The 16725-nt window shown below is 42.5% G+C and overlaps 1 protein-coding gene across 17 annotated transcripts in view; it reads right to left on the reverse strand.

Moving 5' to 3' along the window:
* Positions 1–16725, reverse strand: part of MCC (MCC regulator of WNT signaling pathway) — a 349930-nt gene that overhangs the window by 126912 nt on the left and 206293 nt on the right. For all 17 annotated transcript variants that reach the window (XR_012001147.1, XR_012001148.1, XR_012001146.1 and 14 more), the window contains one exon: positions 2750–2892. Coding sequence is in view for 12 of the 17 variants with exons in the window: in XM_026006013.2 (XP_025861798.1) it covers positions 2750–2892 (143 nt within the window). In the remaining 5 variants the exon portion in view is untranslated. The remainder of the gene's footprint in view (positions 1–2749; positions 2893–16725) is intronic.

Here is a 16725-nt window from a genome sequence, read left to right on the forward strand (position 1 = left end):
GCTGGTTAGAGATCTTTATCTAGTAAAATAATTTGCAATCTTTATTCCTGAGGGACCTAGCCCTAAGTGTATATACCTGGCACCCCCTACCTGGGATCAGATTGCTACAAATTCTCTAAGCAAAGTAAGACTCACTTTATCAGACAAGGAGGGGGAGTGCTTCTGCAGGAAGGGAGTCTGTAGGCTCTAGGTATTCTGATTCATTTAAATCTACTCACTGTCTCCATTCAAATTCTCACCATTTCATCCTTTCCTATCAATGCTTACTCTTTACTTCAGAGATCTGATGTGGCTATAAGCTCAACTTATATTGGAATTCAGCCACCTGCAGTGTTTGATTCTTGGCTATGTTAGCCCTATGGCTACAGGAGATGGGAGAGTATCTTCTAGGGTGGCCACAGAAGGTGACTGGAAATGTAAGTTTCAAACTATAAGATTATCTTTTTCTTTTTTTTTTTACTTAAGCAATTTAGTATTGCTTATGTATGGATATATCATAGCTTACATAAACTATTCCCTTATTATTTTTCAGTATTTCCAATAAATTCCTAACTCAGGCCCAAACTAAAGTGACAAAAAAGTCTATAAGCTACCAGCATTATACCTGACTAGCGTGACAATCAATTCTCTACATTCTGGATATGCTAGAGCAGTGGGAATTCTCCAAGGTGTCTGGCTGCCATTGCACTCAGCATAGCATAGTATCTCAGGACTTGAGGGCAAACCAATTTCCTGGAGTGCTGGGGGCAGGAGACATGCTTTAGCCACGGAGATCAGAGGACCAGAAGAGCCTTGTCTTCCTGGCCCATGGGTCTCCATGCCCTGCAGGGAGTCCCTGTAAGGAGGGGCCAGCTCATTTACATCACAAAAACTGGCAGAATTTAAGGTGACTTCTGCACAGATGCAATCTCCCTTTAAACAAAAAGCACCAGTAAATGTTTATGGTCAAGAAGCTCACTGTTGGGATGCCTGCCTTTGGCTCAGGGTGTGATCATGGAATCGGGATAGAGTCCCACATGGGGTTCCCTGCAGGGAGCCTGCTTCTCCCACTGCCTGTGTCTCTGCTTCCCTCTCTCTGTGTGTCTCTCATGAGTAAATAAATAAATCTTAAAAAAAAAAAAAAGAGAGAGAGAGAGAGAGAGAGAGAGAGGAGCTCACTGTATTTTAAGACAAAGCAGTTTGGCCATTATGTTCAATTTAAACATCCTGAAACTGAGTTTTCTAGGTGATGTGTGATGCTTTTTTCCCCCCCACAACTCACTGAGCCCATTTGCCCTCACCTTCTCAAGTGTTTCAAAGTGCAACATGTTTTAATGGAAGTTACAAATTTGCCAATGTACTATGTCAGCCTTCTTTAAATCTCCTATAATCATTTCTTTGGTCTGAAAATTCTTCTCTGTTCTTGCGTTTCTAACCTACAATCATGCTGAAGACCAGGATACAATTTAAAAGCCTTGGGGTTCTAAATTGGAATATGGAATTTATCATGTGGCTCCAGTTCTGTGCAAAATTTTCCATGATTTTGCCCAGAAAACCAGAGTCCCATCAGTACCCTCATCAAATAGCCCTGTCATTACTCTAACTCACAGAGCTGAAACAAAACGCACCCAAATTTTCTTCTAACCTGGAACTTCTAGAAGGAGAGTTTAAAAGCAGCTGCCTTTACGACTGCCCTAATAGTGGCTTGGGCACTATTTTTCCATGAAGGTAGGTGCCAACCATTTGCTTTCCCCGGGGCTGTTCCCTGAGGACAGGCAGGAAGAGAAAAGTTCTCATCCTTGGCTAAATCACTCAAAGCAAAACCCTCTGAACAGCAGGGCAAACACACCAATTAAGTGTTGTGTGCAGGAGCCTTAGGTGTTAACTGATTGATAAGGAAGGGAGGACCCCCAAAAGTCACTTTCACGAAAAGAATATTAAATAAAAGCAGAGAGGCTGTGGGTTCTAACTCCACCTTTATCCTCTGCTGAGTATAACTTCAAAGTAATTTCTTAATATTTAAGCCCCAGACTTTTTTCGCCAGTAAAATGATATATCCAATCTTGCCCCCAACCTTAGGAGATTATAAAAGGTAAATCAACTTCAGGTGAGCTCAAAATGTTAGATGATCTCAAAGCACACATACTGCTTTGTCATAAGCCAGCCACATTCATTGAGCTCTCAATATTCTCAAGGGAGGCACACAGTTTGCACATCTAGAGCAGACCTGGTGGATTCAAGAGGTGGTAGGGATACTAGTAGGGAGACAGAGGGCCTCCATTCAGAACCCATTAATAAAGCGTCTCATCAACTTCTGATCTGACACCCTTATCAGTAACTGAGGATTACAACTCCCACCCTGTCTACCTTCCAGGGTAGCCCTCATGATGATCAAGACAAGAACAGAAGAGTGGAGGGGAAAGTGCATGGTTAACAATGTAAAGAGAAAGTAGTTATCAACTGTAAAAGTCTTTGTTGCAAATAAAACATCATTATTGGGCAGCCCCGGTGGCACAGCAGTTTAGCACCGCCTGCAGCCTAGGGCGTGATCCTGGAGACCCTGGATCGAGTCCCACGTCGGGCTCCCTGCTTCTCCCCCTGCCTGTGTCTCTGCCCTCTCTCTCTCTCTCTCTCTCTGTCTCTAAGAATAAATAAATAAATAATTAAAAAAAAAAAACACATCATTATTATTCATTGGGCCAACTTCAGTTCCAGGAGCCAGGTTAGAGCCAAGGGGGCAGAGAGAAAGCCGCGGCCGGGAGCTCACTACCTGATGGTGGTGCCTTGCAAACGGTCTATCTTCTTATTGAGCTCAGCAATGATGCTGTGGAGTTCTGTGATGCGCTCCTCATACCGAAGCGTTGTCCGCTCCTGGACATCCTCATGTTCTCTCATGAGGTGGGACTGCTCACACTGGGATCAAGAGAACAAGACAGAAGTGCCAATGAGTTGACTCATTCTAAATTTTATGGTCTCAAACTACCACAACCTCAACATTGAGCATGCTCCAAATAAATGTATGCCCACTCATTGGCCAGGAATCCCAGAAACCACAACAGCAGCTAAATTTTATAATGCACTTCCCTCCCTCCCTGCCTGGCCTCCATGGACAAAGTCCTTGCCTTTGTGGCACTCGTTCTGTCTTTGGGAGAAAGTCCCTCTGCCATTGCTCAAAATCTTTGTGGCACTATCCGAGTCTCCTGCTTTTGTGTCTCCAAGAAGTGTGCAAATGGCCCAAGCTGGATCCAGCAGATACCTTCTTTTGGGAATGTGAATCTTAAGCGAATGCACTTAAGATTGCATGGAGGTGATTCACTAGATGGAGAGTCCTGAACAGACTGTCCCTTTGTTCCGATACTTAGATCCCAGAGCTTCCCCTCCCCATGTTCCTTTTGGCTGTTCAATTTTCCTTGTACCAATTCAATCTTTTTCAAAAAAATTTATTTTTTAATTAATTAATTATTTTTTAATTCATTCATTTTTTATTGTTGACATTACTGGGATAGGCTTCAGCTACTTTTCAACCAAATAGTCCCAAGTGGTAGGACAAGATTTTTTATCTGGCTGGTTATCTGTAGACTTAATTCTTTTTTTTTTTTTAAGTTTTATTCATATATTCATGAGAGACACAGAGAGAGAGGCAGAGACATAGGCAGAGGGAGAAGCAGGCTCCCCGCAAGGAGCCTGATATGGGACTTGATCTCAGACCCTGGAATCACATCCTGAGCCAAAGGCAGAAGCTCAACCACTGAGCTACCCAGGCACCCCGACTTAATTCTTTCCAATATCCTTTTCTACCAGACTATGAACTCTGGGAAGGCAAGGACTAGGTGTCTTCATGACTTAGCCCTGACACCTGGTATATAGCTTTGCTTCACTGTGGGCGATCTAGTAGTGTTATGGAATGAATCATTTGCAATGTATCACACTGTCAAGACTGCTCTGCAGAAACAATGACAGAAGAATCTGAGGTGCTTCCCTCGCTCAGCATTTGATGTCTAAGACGCAGCAGATGCTATAAAAACATTTTTGTAGCTAGAGTTTAAATCCTAAGGAACCTGTTCATCTCCCTCAGTCCTCTGCCCCTCCTCAATGCCCTGCCAGTCACTGTGCATTTAATCTCATTTGCATAACAAAACACTCATCAGTGATGGAACAAGGACTCTAGCTTCTGTCCTTGTCTACTGTATTCAGCCCTGATTAATTTCCTGTCCAGCAGAGGAATTTTAATTTCATTTCAGCAAGGTTTTCCTAATGCCAAGAGCCATATGTACTTGCCAGATTTGCACTTTCAGGGCTGGTGGCAGCCGAGCAAGGGTAAGACTTCTTACCACCACATCCAACGTCCTCCTCCCTCCCTAAATCTGTTGCTTCCCATGGTGTAACCCAGAAGCTACTGGGCAGGGACAAATGCCTTCAAAGATAAGCAGAACACCACACTAAGCCCAACTCAATACTGAAACAGAAGTATGCAGTAAATAAGTCTGATAAATATGGTGGTATATATCATGGCAGAGACCACACCTGCCAACAAACTCGATCAATATTAACGTAGTAACTTGCTGGAAGCTGCTCAGAGCTCCAGGAACAAGACTGGAGGGAACAAGGTTGTGGAAGCTGCATCACAGACCTTTGTGAGGTAGCCACTTTAGGAGAAACCGTGATGTGAATGACAGCCTGCAGCATCAAATACCTCCACTCAAGGTCAAATGCACATGAAGTATGTAGAAACTGAGGCAAGGATAAAGGGTGAGTGAAAGTCACATCTACAGGGAAGCTTTCCTAAACATATCACAACCCTAATAGGCCAAAAATATTCTTTCCATGAAGTTACGCCTTTTCATTCATGATCCATCATATTTTACAAGGAACAACAGAAGCCCACAAAATGACAGTGTGTCACAGACAGTATCTGTCAATAAATGAAAAAGGTTCATACCTCTCTGGAACAAACCCACAGCAGAGTACTCTTTCTCTCTATCCCTGCAAAATATCTGTGAGCTTCTGTTATCACTCTTTATTCCCACCTTCATATTATATAAATCGGCAAATGTGTGTGTATATAGCAACGTACATGTGTCAGTGTAGCTGGCACTCTTATGAAGATCACCAGTTTTAGATCTTAAAATAATTACAAAATAATGACCAGTCTGATCTGGATCTCATTTATGCCATGACTCCTACTGCACTGCCATCTTGCTGGTTCCTCCTCTTTGGTTTTCAATACTCAGCGCCCTAGGGCTACAAATCATGATGAAATGCTTCCCTTTACAAACTCAAATTCCCCACTTATTGTTCCTCCTCCATAGTCTTTAGAGACCAACTGCCCACCACCAAAACCAAAGCAGCCCAGAAACTGCAAAATTCACCTAAAAATGAAGGTGTGCAAATATCCATCCAAGAATAAGGAACATGATCAATCAATAACCCCCAAGACAACCCTGTGCATCCCTGGTGACTGTTGTGAGTTGCCTAACAGGTAAGATCCGGGTAGCGTAGCAGGGGGGTGCCCAGGTTGCTGGGAGAGCAGATGGCCGATGCCCAGATAACAAGAGCATGCTATCTGGTACTGTACCATCTTCACCCCTGCCTGTAACTGAGAAATCTGCCTGAAGGGTATGAGTATGAACAAGAGACAACAGGAAGCCTGATGATTCAGACAGAATAGCACTCGTAGGAGACAAAAGACTCATAATGTATATTTGGAACTAGGGGTTCATTTGGGAGTAGCAACAGGAATAGATCGGGGGAAAAACACTTAGCTAAAGGCAAAGATATTTGGTTTATGTTCCTATATTTTTTCCTTAAGTATGTTTTTTTTTTAATAGAGGAAAGCCTCCATAATTTAATTCTTCCTAAAAATAACAGATATGTCTTGATTTCCCATAGCATTTAAGATACTATGCCTAATGCCATAGTGAGGGTCACTATGACATGTACTCTGTAGGGAGCTGCAGTCACAGCTTCCAGGTGGAATTTTCTGCTGGAGAATAAGAAATGTGGACAGAAATGGGGGTTGAGGGAAGGAGAGATGGTAGAATGGTACCCTGGGATTCTTTATACAGTGAAAAGAGAACATTGGAAACTAATCTTCAAAACTCCCAGCCTCCAAGTAAATGAATGACTTGAGAGGACATTGCTCAAAGCTCATCCCCTTGAGGTATCACAGTAAACACACTTCACCCATTCTGCGTACACTCGCCATATCCAGACAAAGATATGCTGAAGCACCGATCTCCAAGCTTAGTGAAAATCCCTTGAGCTTTTCCAAGCTGTGGGGCAGGGCAAGGTGGAGCAATGCCCATAAGGGCAACAGGGCAGGAGAAAACAAGTCATCACCTGCAGAAGTCAAAAGAACACAACGACAACAACAACAACAAAACAAAACAAAAGAACCCAACAGAACACCCTTGTTAAATAGCTCCCATTGAACTGCACAAGACCAACCCCAGGAAAGTGGCACTTTACGGCAGGAAAAGTGGAAGATGAGTGGTGGCACCCAGAACAGACAAAGCCATTCTGTGCATGATCAGTGCCTTCTTGTGCTAGCAAGCTCCCAGCAGGACTGGTGTGTTTAAGTCATACCCTATTTTATGATCACACTCTAGTATTGTTACTAACCCATGCCTCTCACCACCTTAAGTTTTCATGACCTGTGAGAGCATTTTTTTTTTTTAACCTGGGATGGTATGTGGTTTCAGGTATTCTGTTTCATAGGGGCACAGGCTAGGTCGAGTTTGATACTACACCTCCATATAAGAGTCACCTTTGGGCAGGTACCCCAGTAAAGCCTCAATTGAGAAGGTAATACAACAAGAATAACTAAACAGGAAAACGCAGTATTACTTCTATAATTACTACTTAATGTTTGCACAAATTTTTTGATTTCTAAGTTTAAGTACTTCTTTACACATTAAAAAATGACAGATGTCCACTTTTTTCATAATTCATGAACAAAACTCTTTTTCAAATGGTGTTCATTTCTCTCCAGTCTGTACACAGGGCTCTGCCAGGACCACCATGTGGCGTGTGGATCACATAAGCATCAGCACCCCTGTGGTAGCCAATAGGGGTATTCATCAAGATTGGTTCACTTCCATCCATGCACATGACGGGATAATACTTTTTCTCCCCTTTGAAGCTACATATGGCCAAGTGACTTGTTTCAGCCAATGAGGTATGAGTGAATTTACAACATTTGTGTCTAGAAGCCTTTAAGAGCTCCTTCATGATTTCTTACATTCCCTTCCCTGGCCATGGCTGCTAGGAATGTTCAGACAGTTGAAGACCATCACAGCTTAAGAGGCTGATTGAAGACAATGTGGGATAGTGTCCTGCCAGCAACTAGTAAGAAATAAGAAATAAGCCTTTGATAGGTTAAGCCACTGAAAATTTGGGGTTATTTATCACTGCATATTCTGATGACATAATCATTTTACAGATGAAAACAAACTAGATGTAAAGTAACTGAACCCTCTGAAAAACCATCTGATTCCTGTTTGCATCATTAAAGGGCTGAAGCTGTTGTAGCCACCATCTCCATCCCTCCACTCCTTTCCAGCCCCTAGACCTGCAGGCTTACCTCCATACCATTAGCCTAAAGATCTCCAGGGGCAACAGAGTCATCTTCCTTGCCTTCCCTAACCCACCCTGGTGAACTCCAGGAAACACAAATATTATGCCTTCCAAAATCAAATAAAGGTAGAAAACCCAGACAACTCTCTCAACCCCCTGGAGCACCAAAATAGAAAAACAGACACAAGGGGGTTATGAGGGAATTCTAGGTCCCTCCAGTTCCCATCAAGCCAGTTTCAGCTGCCAAAGTCAATTATTCAGCAACAACTTTCTTAACAGGGAGGCATAGTAGTTTTTTCCAGCAAAGCTTACAAGTGAGGGATGATTTTCTTCTCACCGTTAAAGAAACACCCCATACAACTTCAGTTGAACAGAATAAGGAACAGTCTCAAACAACATGCTGCCACTTCTTTACTATGATCACAGGGAACTGCATCCAGGGTTCTCCCCTCCTTCTCAGCCTATATTCAGTTTTTGACTGATCCTACATTATATATAGTAAAGAAAGCAAGTCTGTGGTTGTAGTATCTTGCCTGCCACGGATTTCTGGAGGTCAGAATCACTAGGATTTCTCCTGCAACTAAAAGTGATCTGAAAGGCCAAGAAAAACAGATTGGGATTGGATATGATGCAATTTTTTCCCCCTGAACTTCATCTGGCACTTAGATGGAGCATTTTCCCTGGGTTTCAGCTCTCCTATCATAATGATGAAGCAAATTTAAAATCTATATAAATATCTGTGTCTAGTCACATAAATTGGTGAAATTGCCTATATGCAAAAATGTTTAATAAAAATAAGCAGTATCATTCCAACCACCAAGAATATCTTTGGTATTGGTACAATCTTGGGATAAAGCCATGAGTCAGCCTTCAGACAGACTGGTCTGAGAACTTGAGCCCCTGTTGGAAAAACCCTGTGCAATGTAGTGATGCTAAGGAGCTTTACGGTTTTGTTAATGTTCTTCACTGGGTTTTATCTTAACTCCACAGAGGCCACTGATCTTTAATCATCACATTAGTCTCAGCTGTCAAACCTAAGAGCATTATGAACTCCATTCTTGAAAAATGCAATGCTATCATTAATCTGTTAACCCTCTCAACCATCCTAGTGAAAGGGGTCAGCACCACTCCCTTTGAAAATATGCAAAGAAGGCAAGCTACTTCCTCAGGGTCACACTGGATTGGTCTCAGTAATACTACTCAGGGTATTTCCACCCTCATTCTTAATCTTTGCCCGGGTTCTCCCACTGGAAAGGTGGGAGGAACCAGGCCAACTACACAAAGAGTCCCAGCACAAATGGAAATGCCCGTGATGAGCAGCAAAACAGCCAGAGCAATTTACCAAAGAAAAGTATAAACAAGTAAGAAAGGAATGGAAGAGTTTCTGACAAAGAGAATACAGCCAAGCTGCACCTTTAAGTATCTCATATTATCAGAAAGCAACAAGAAAGCACTCTCTCCATAATTTTTAATGAAAAACCATTTATGTTTTCCTCCTGAAAGGCAAGAGGTAGAAAATTCAGAAGACTTGTTTTCCAAAGACAAAAACTTTCTAGAAATAGAAAGTGCTCTGTATTAGTACTGACTGATTTCAAAGGGATTCACAAGTTTGAGATAGATCATTCTATAGCTCTTAAAAAATGTAGCAATTTAAAATTTTTGCACTAAATAGGGATCCCTGGGTGGCGCAGTGGTTTAGCGCCTGCCTTTGGCCCAGGGCACGATCCTGGAGACCTGGAATCGAATCCCACGTCGGGCTCCCGGTGCATGGAGCCTGCTTCTCCCTCTGCCTATGTCTCTGCCTCTCTCTCCCTCTCTCTCTCTCTCTCTCTCTCTCTCTCTCTCTCTGTGACTATCATAAATAAATAAAAATTAAAAAAAATTTTTTTGCACTAAATAAACAAAAAATATGGTGAAAACACTGAACCAGTGCTGTATACAATCTTTGCCAGTTTCCCACAAGGCTATTCCCCACAAGGCTATTTAACGTTGGTGCAAGGGATGCCTGGGTGGCTCAGCAGTTGAGCATCCGCCTTTGGCTCAGGTCATGATCCCAGAGACCCAGGATTGAGTCCCACATTGGGCTCCCCACAGGGAGCCTGCTTCTCCCTCTGCCTATGTCTCTGCCTCTCTCTGTCTCTCATGAATAAATAAATAAAATCTTTAAAAAAAAATGTTGGTGTAAATGCATGCATGTGTCTGTGCACCTGTTTGATAGGGATGGTAGGGATTTTTAAACGAAATGGACCTGTATGTCATGTTCCACCCATTTTGAGATTCCCTCCGGATGTTAAGGGCAGCCTGGGCAGCTTAAGAGACCATACAGGATTAGTACGGCTACGGATTCCCACAAAACCTGGATTCAAATTCTAACTCTTGGTACTGTCTAGCTACATAATCTCAGGCTAGATACTCAAACTCCCTAAACCTTTATTTCTTCTTGTAAAACATCAATGTAAACAGTACCTGCACCAGAGGTCAGTATGAGAACTCCCTGAGATACAGCACACAGAATGCTTGGCACACTGCCTCACACAAAAGAGAGCTAAAGAAGTGTGGTGATTATCACTGGTATAAGATAACAGGGCTGCTGTTAATCAAATCCCTCAGGAAGCTGTAATGAACAACCTCCAAAATGCCCCAATGATCCCTGTATCTCCTTTGTTTGGGACCCTCAATGAGCCTGGATGGGACCTATGACTGGCTTCTAACTAATACAATGTGAAAAAGGTGATGGGATATCACCCCCATGACATTAAGTGAGACTCTGTCTTATCAGCAGACTTATCCCAGAATCTTTCTCTGCACTGATGGCTTTGAAAAAGCAAATTGTCATGAAGCCTGCAACCACAAAGAAATAAATTCTGCCAAGGACATGGGTGAGTGGACTCTTCCCTAGTTGAGCCTTCAGATGAACATTGAGCTCTGGCCAACACCTTGATTGCAAACATACAGAAAACCCAGTTAAGCCACATCCGAGTTCCTGATGCACAGAAGCTGAGTTAATAAATGTGTATTGTTTTAAGCCAGTGATTTTGTGGTAACTTCTCACACTACAATAGAAAATGAACACAGAAACCCTTTGCTTTCTCCTTCACACTGATCTCAGCTCCTTTACTCAGTTTTCCCCTTCCCATTACTATTCTTTTTTTTTTTTTAAGATTTTATTTATTTATTTATTTGAGAGAGAGAAAGTGAGTGAGAGAATACAAGCAGGGGGGAGTGGCAGACAGAGAGGGAGAAGTAGGCTCCCCACTGAGCAGAGAGCCCAATGCAGAACTTGATCTCAGGACCTTGGGATCATGACCTGAGCCAAAGGCAGATGCTTAACTGAGTGATACAGGCACTCACCACCCCCCTCCCATGACTATTCTTAAAACTCTACTGGTAGGTTGACCTTATGACCATGTATAATGAACCTTTTTTTATTCAACTAGTTCCAGTGTCACCATCAATAATTACTCAGTAGATGTTGAAGCGCTTTTTGATTATTTCTGATGAATACAGCCATCTTTTACATTTTACTTTAATCATAGCTCCGTAATTTTTAGAACTGGTAAAACCAACTAAAGCCACCGAGCATAAATTTACACTTGAACTTGCTCTTCCACAATCTGGTCAAGCCTCAAACATGAATCACTCACCAAGGCATATGGCCCAGGAAGCATGGCACTGCCATTTCATTGTCCTTTTCTCGCATAAATCTCATCTTTATTTTATTTATTTATTTGTTTATTCATTCATTCATTCATTCATTCGAGACAGAGAGAGAGAGAGGCAGAGATACACAGAGAGAGAGAGAAGCAGGCTCCATGCAGGAAGCTCAATGTGGGACTCAATCCCGGGACTCCAGGATCATGCCCTGGGCCAAAGGCAGGCGCTCAACCACTGAGTCACACAGGCATCCCAAATCTCATCTTTATAACAGGTATGAGACTGGCAAGTCTGACCTTTTTTTCATGTTCTCTTTCTTGGGTCCTAGTATCTGAATTGGAAAGACATCCCCATGAAAGGAACAGAGAGTAATTTTTAAGTATACATAGCATAAGAATGCAAACAGTATAGAGTCAATTAATGGCACTATGATGTAAAGAGCCACCAAAAACTATTACATAAGAATGTCTTGACCAGGGACTCCTGGGTGGCTCAGTGGTTGAGCATCTGCCTTTGGCTCAGGTCATGATCCTGGGGTCCTGGAATCGAGTCCCACATCGGGCTCCACATGGGGAGACTGTTTCTCCCTCTGCCTATATCTCTGCCTCTCTGTCTCTGTCTCTCATGAGTAAATAAATAAAATCTTTAAAATAAAAAAAAAGAATGTCTTGACCATAAGGAAGTTAAAAGGGAGCTGACTCAATCCTGGACATAGCACATAAAATGTTTTAGATTCTCCTCTATCACCCTCTGTATAAGTTGCTCTTTGTAGGCTTAAATTTTAGTAAATACCCTCCTGGTTATCTTTTAAAAATCCGACTGTAGTACATGCCAGCTTCTAGTTAAGAACTTTCACAATTTCTTTTCTCTTAAAATTTTCACTGATAAGAACTATAAACAATGGTTGACTTTGGATGGTTGTAAATTAGAAAACACAGTCACTTAATGCTACTTTATATTCTTCTTTAATACAAAAATAATAACTTTCTCAAAAAAAAATCTTATGAAACAAAAAAACATTAAAAAATGTTTTTAATTGACTGGTGCCCACTATTGAAACATCATATTGCTGTCTTTCCAGCTTTTCCTATCACATTATTACTTTTATAATTAGAAGGAAAATATTGTAGGTTTTCATCCAAATAAAAACTGAAACTTTTCATCTGTATAACATCCTATATGAGGAAAGAACACTGGGGACCTTGTCTTGGCTTTGGTGCGAAGCTATTCATTCATTTTATCTTTTTTTTTTTCATTCATTTTATCTTGGGTAAGCAAGTTAACCTCTCTGGGATGTCTGACAAATGTGGGAGTGGACGATCTCAAGCATAAAGGGTCTTTCTTCCCTACTCAAACAATCTACAATTATGAGACATGAGTTTTCAAAAGTTTCCACAGGTCATCTAGACTGAGGACTGTTGACAGCCTGGTTTTTAGATCTCTCTGAATTCCTGCATAAAAATAGAGCACCTACACAGCAGAACCAAATGCTTGGAGACAAGGTATTCCATTGAACAAGAAAATATAAGCAAGTAAGGACAAACTTACACCATCCACAAGCCTAAAAAGGTGTCTGAGTGTGCAGAGGCAGTGGGAAGCAGCAAGGTTGGTGGACTTGAGGACTAGAAAACTCCAACATAAGCCGTCAGTATACACAGGTAAGTGAGGAGGTCCAATTGGAAAAGAGTGGGCAACACTAGGAGGGATTTTGCTTGAGCTGAAAGGAAATGAAGAAGGGGCCCACAGTAAGATCTGAAAAAGCTAAAGAGCTAGTTCCTGAGAACTTTCAAGACTGGCCCCAGGACTTGCTTCCAGGAAGAAAAACTACTAACAGTGGGATCAAGACTGAACAGGATGGGGTAACAGGGACAAAGGAAGGAATAGATCCAGATAGAAGTAGGTGAGGGGAACAGAGCCAGGAAGTGTCAGAAAGCAGGCTGCCATATTTTTGATGAAATGAAAACAACAGAAGATGAAACGTTATGAACTTATAAAGCCATTTTAAACCCTGCCTCTTAAAAGTTCAAGGAGACTATTTTTTTCACATAAAAATGAAAAATGGGGAAGTACTGAGGTCAAGTTCCATAAGAAGTTATAAGAAGGAAGAAAAAAAGACCAGAATAACATTCCTATATTCCATGAAAGCATGCCATAAAACAGAACATCTCTCTGCAAAAAAAGCCGAAACAATAGCCTACTGTTTCAAAATGAGCTAAAAGACTTTAAGGAAATAAAATTAAAACATGAAAGAATATAATTAGGATTTAGAAAAACTCACAAAGTAACAGAACATAGGAAAAAATTAGAAATAAAATAAAAATGCATTTCAGGAATAGAATCAACTAGAAGTCACATGAGAAGGAATATACACAACATATAATGCCCCAAAAGAAACAGAAGATGGACAACAGGAAAACCCAAGTAAAAAGGGAGAGACAGATGTGAATATTGAGATATTGAAAACAGGCAAAGAAGATGTAATATATAAATAATAAGCATCCTTGAAGAAAAAAAAATCAAAGCAAGAGAATATTAAACACTATAATTGGAGGAGGGGCAAGACGGTGGAAGAGTAGGGTCCCCAAGTCCCCTGTCCCCACCAAATTACCTAGATAACCTTCAAATCACCCTGAAAATCTACGAATTCGGCCTGAGATTTAAAGAGAGACCAGCTGGAACGCTACAGTGAGAAGAGTTCGCGCTTCTATCAAGGTAGGAAGACGGGGAAAAAGAAATAAAGAAACAAAAGGCCTCCAAGTGGGAGGGGCCCGCGAGGAGCCGGGCTGAGGCCGGGGCGAGTGTCCCCAGGACAGGAGAGCCCCGTCCCGGAGGAGCAGGAGCTTAACCAATCTTCCCAGGCGGAAAGGGGCCCGCAGGGAGGTGGAGCAGGACCCAGGAGGGCGGGGATGCCCTCGGGCTCCCTGGGACAGTAACAGAGGAACTGCGCCCCGGGAGATGCGCCGAGCTCCCTAAGGGCTGCAGCGCTCGGCGGGACCCCGAGCAGCTCGGAGGGGCTCGGGCGGCGGCTCCGCGGAGGGGGCTGTGCGTCTGGGAGCAGCTCGGGAGGCTCGGGCGGCGGCTCCGCTAAGGGGGCTGTGCGCCACCGGGAGTGCGAATCCAACAGCGCAGGCCCGGGAGCACTGGGCGCCGGGACACAGCCCAGGATCCGGCCTCCCCGGGACAGGCAGAGGCTGGGAGGGCCCAGGACCACAAGGACGTCCTGCCCCCAGCTGAGCAGATCAGCGGCCCCGCCCCAGAGCCTCCAGGCCCTGCAGACAGAGAGCTCTGGAGTTACTGCGGGAGCTGACTCCAGGGCTCCAGAGCTGGCCCCGCCACTGTGGCTTCCTCCCGGGGCCTCACGGGGTGAACAACCCCCACTGAGCCCTGCACCAAGCAGGGGCAGTGCAGCTCCCCCAAGTGCTAACGCCTGATAATCAGCACAACAGCCCCTCCCCCAGAAGACCAGCTAGTCGGACAAGTTGCAGGGGAAGTCAAGGGAGTTAAAGTATACAGAAACAGAAGATACTCCCCGCCCCCCCCCCCCCCGTGGTTTTGTTTTTTGTTTTTTGTTTTTTGTTTTTTTGCTTTTTGATTTCTGTTAGCTTTCCCCACCCTTTTCTTTCCTTTCTTTTTCTTCTCTTTTTTTCTTCTTTTTCTTTTTCTCTTTTCCTTTTTCTTTCTCTCCTCTCTTTTTCTCCTTTTCCCAATACAACTTATTTTTGGCCACTCTGCACTGAGCAAAATGACTAGAAGGAAAACCTCACCTCAAAAGAAAGAATCAGAAACAGTCCTCTCTCCCACAGAGTTACAAAATCTGGATTACAATTCAGTGTCAGAAAGCCAATTCAGAAGCACTATTATAAAGCTACTGGTGGCTCTAGAAAAAAGCATAAAGGACTCAAGAGACTTCATGACTTCATGAATTTAGAGCTAATCAGGCAGAAATTAAAAATCAATTGAATGAGATGCAATCCAAACTAGAAGTCCTAACGACGAGGGTTAACGAGGTGGAAGAACGAGTGAGTGACATAGAAGACAAGTTGATGGCAAAGAGGGAAACTGAGGAAAAAAGAGACAGGCAATTAAAAGACCATGAGGATAGATTAAGGGAAATAAATGACAGCCTGAGGAAGAAAAACCTACGTTTAATTGGGGTTCCCGAGGGCGCCGAAAGGGACAGAGGGCCAGAATATGTATTTGAACAAATCATAGCTGAAAACTTTCCTAATCTGGGAAGGGAAACAGGCATTCAGATCCAGGAGATAGAGAGATCCCCCCCTAAAATCAATAAAAACCGTTCAACACCTCGACATTTAATAGTTAAGCTTGCAAATTCCAAAGATAAAGAGAAGATCCTTAAAGCAGCAAGAGACAAGAAATCCCTGACTTTTATGGGGAGAAATATTAGGGTAACAGCAGACCTCTCCACAGAGCCCTGACAGTCCAGAAAGGGTTGGCAGGTATATATATTCAGGATATATTTAAATGAGAAAAACATGCAACCAAGAATACTTTATACAGCAAGGCTCTCATTCAGAATGGAAGGAGAGATAAAGAGCTTCCAAGACAGGCAGGAACTGAAAGAATATGTGACCTCCAAACCAGCTCTGCAAGAAATTTTAAGGGGGATTCTAAAAATTCCCCTTTAAGAAGTCCAATGGAACAATCCACAAAAACAAGGACTGAATAGATATCACGATGACACTAAACTCATATCTTTCAATAGTAACTCTGAACGTGAACGGGCTTAATGACCCCATCAAAAGGCACAGGGTGTCAGACTGGATAAAAAAAGCAGGACCCATCTATTTGCTGTCTACAAGAGACTCATTTTAGACAGAAGGACACCTACAGCCTGAAAAGAAAAGGTTGGAGAACCATTTACATTCAAATGGTCCTCAAAAGAAAGCAGGGGTAGCCATCCTTATATCAGATAAACTAAAATTTACCCCAAAGACTGTAGTGAGAGATGAAGAGGGACACTATATCATACTTAAAGGATCTATCCAACAAGAGGACTTAACAATCCTCAATATATATGCCCCGAATGTGGGAGCTGCCAAATATAGCAATCAATTAATAACCAAAGTTAAGACATACTTAGATAATAATACACTTATACTTGGTGACTTCAATCTAGCACTTTCTACACTCGATAGGTCTTCTAAACACAATATCTCCAAAGAAACGAGAGCTTTAAATGATACACTGGACCAGATGGATTTCACAGATATCTACAGAACTTTACATCCAAATTCAACTGAATACACATTCTTCTCAAGTGCATATGGAACTTTCTCCAGAATAGACCACATACTGGGTCACAAGTCAGGTCTTAACAGATAACAAAAGTGTGGGATCATCCACTGCATAATCTCAGATCATAATGCCTTGAAACTAGAACTAAATCACAACAAGAAGTTTGGAAGGACTTCAAACACATGGAGGTTAAGGACCATCTTGCTAAAAGAAGAAAGGGTCAACCAGGAAATTCAGAAAGAATTAAAAAGATTCATG

The sequence above is a fragment of the Vulpes vulpes genome, chromosome 4, assembly GCF_048418805.1.
Source record: "Vulpes vulpes isolate BD-2025 chromosome 4, VulVul3, whole genome shotgun sequence".
In the NCBI taxonomy this organism is placed as follows: domain Eukaryota; kingdom Metazoa; phylum Chordata; class Mammalia; order Carnivora; family Canidae; genus Vulpes; species Vulpes vulpes.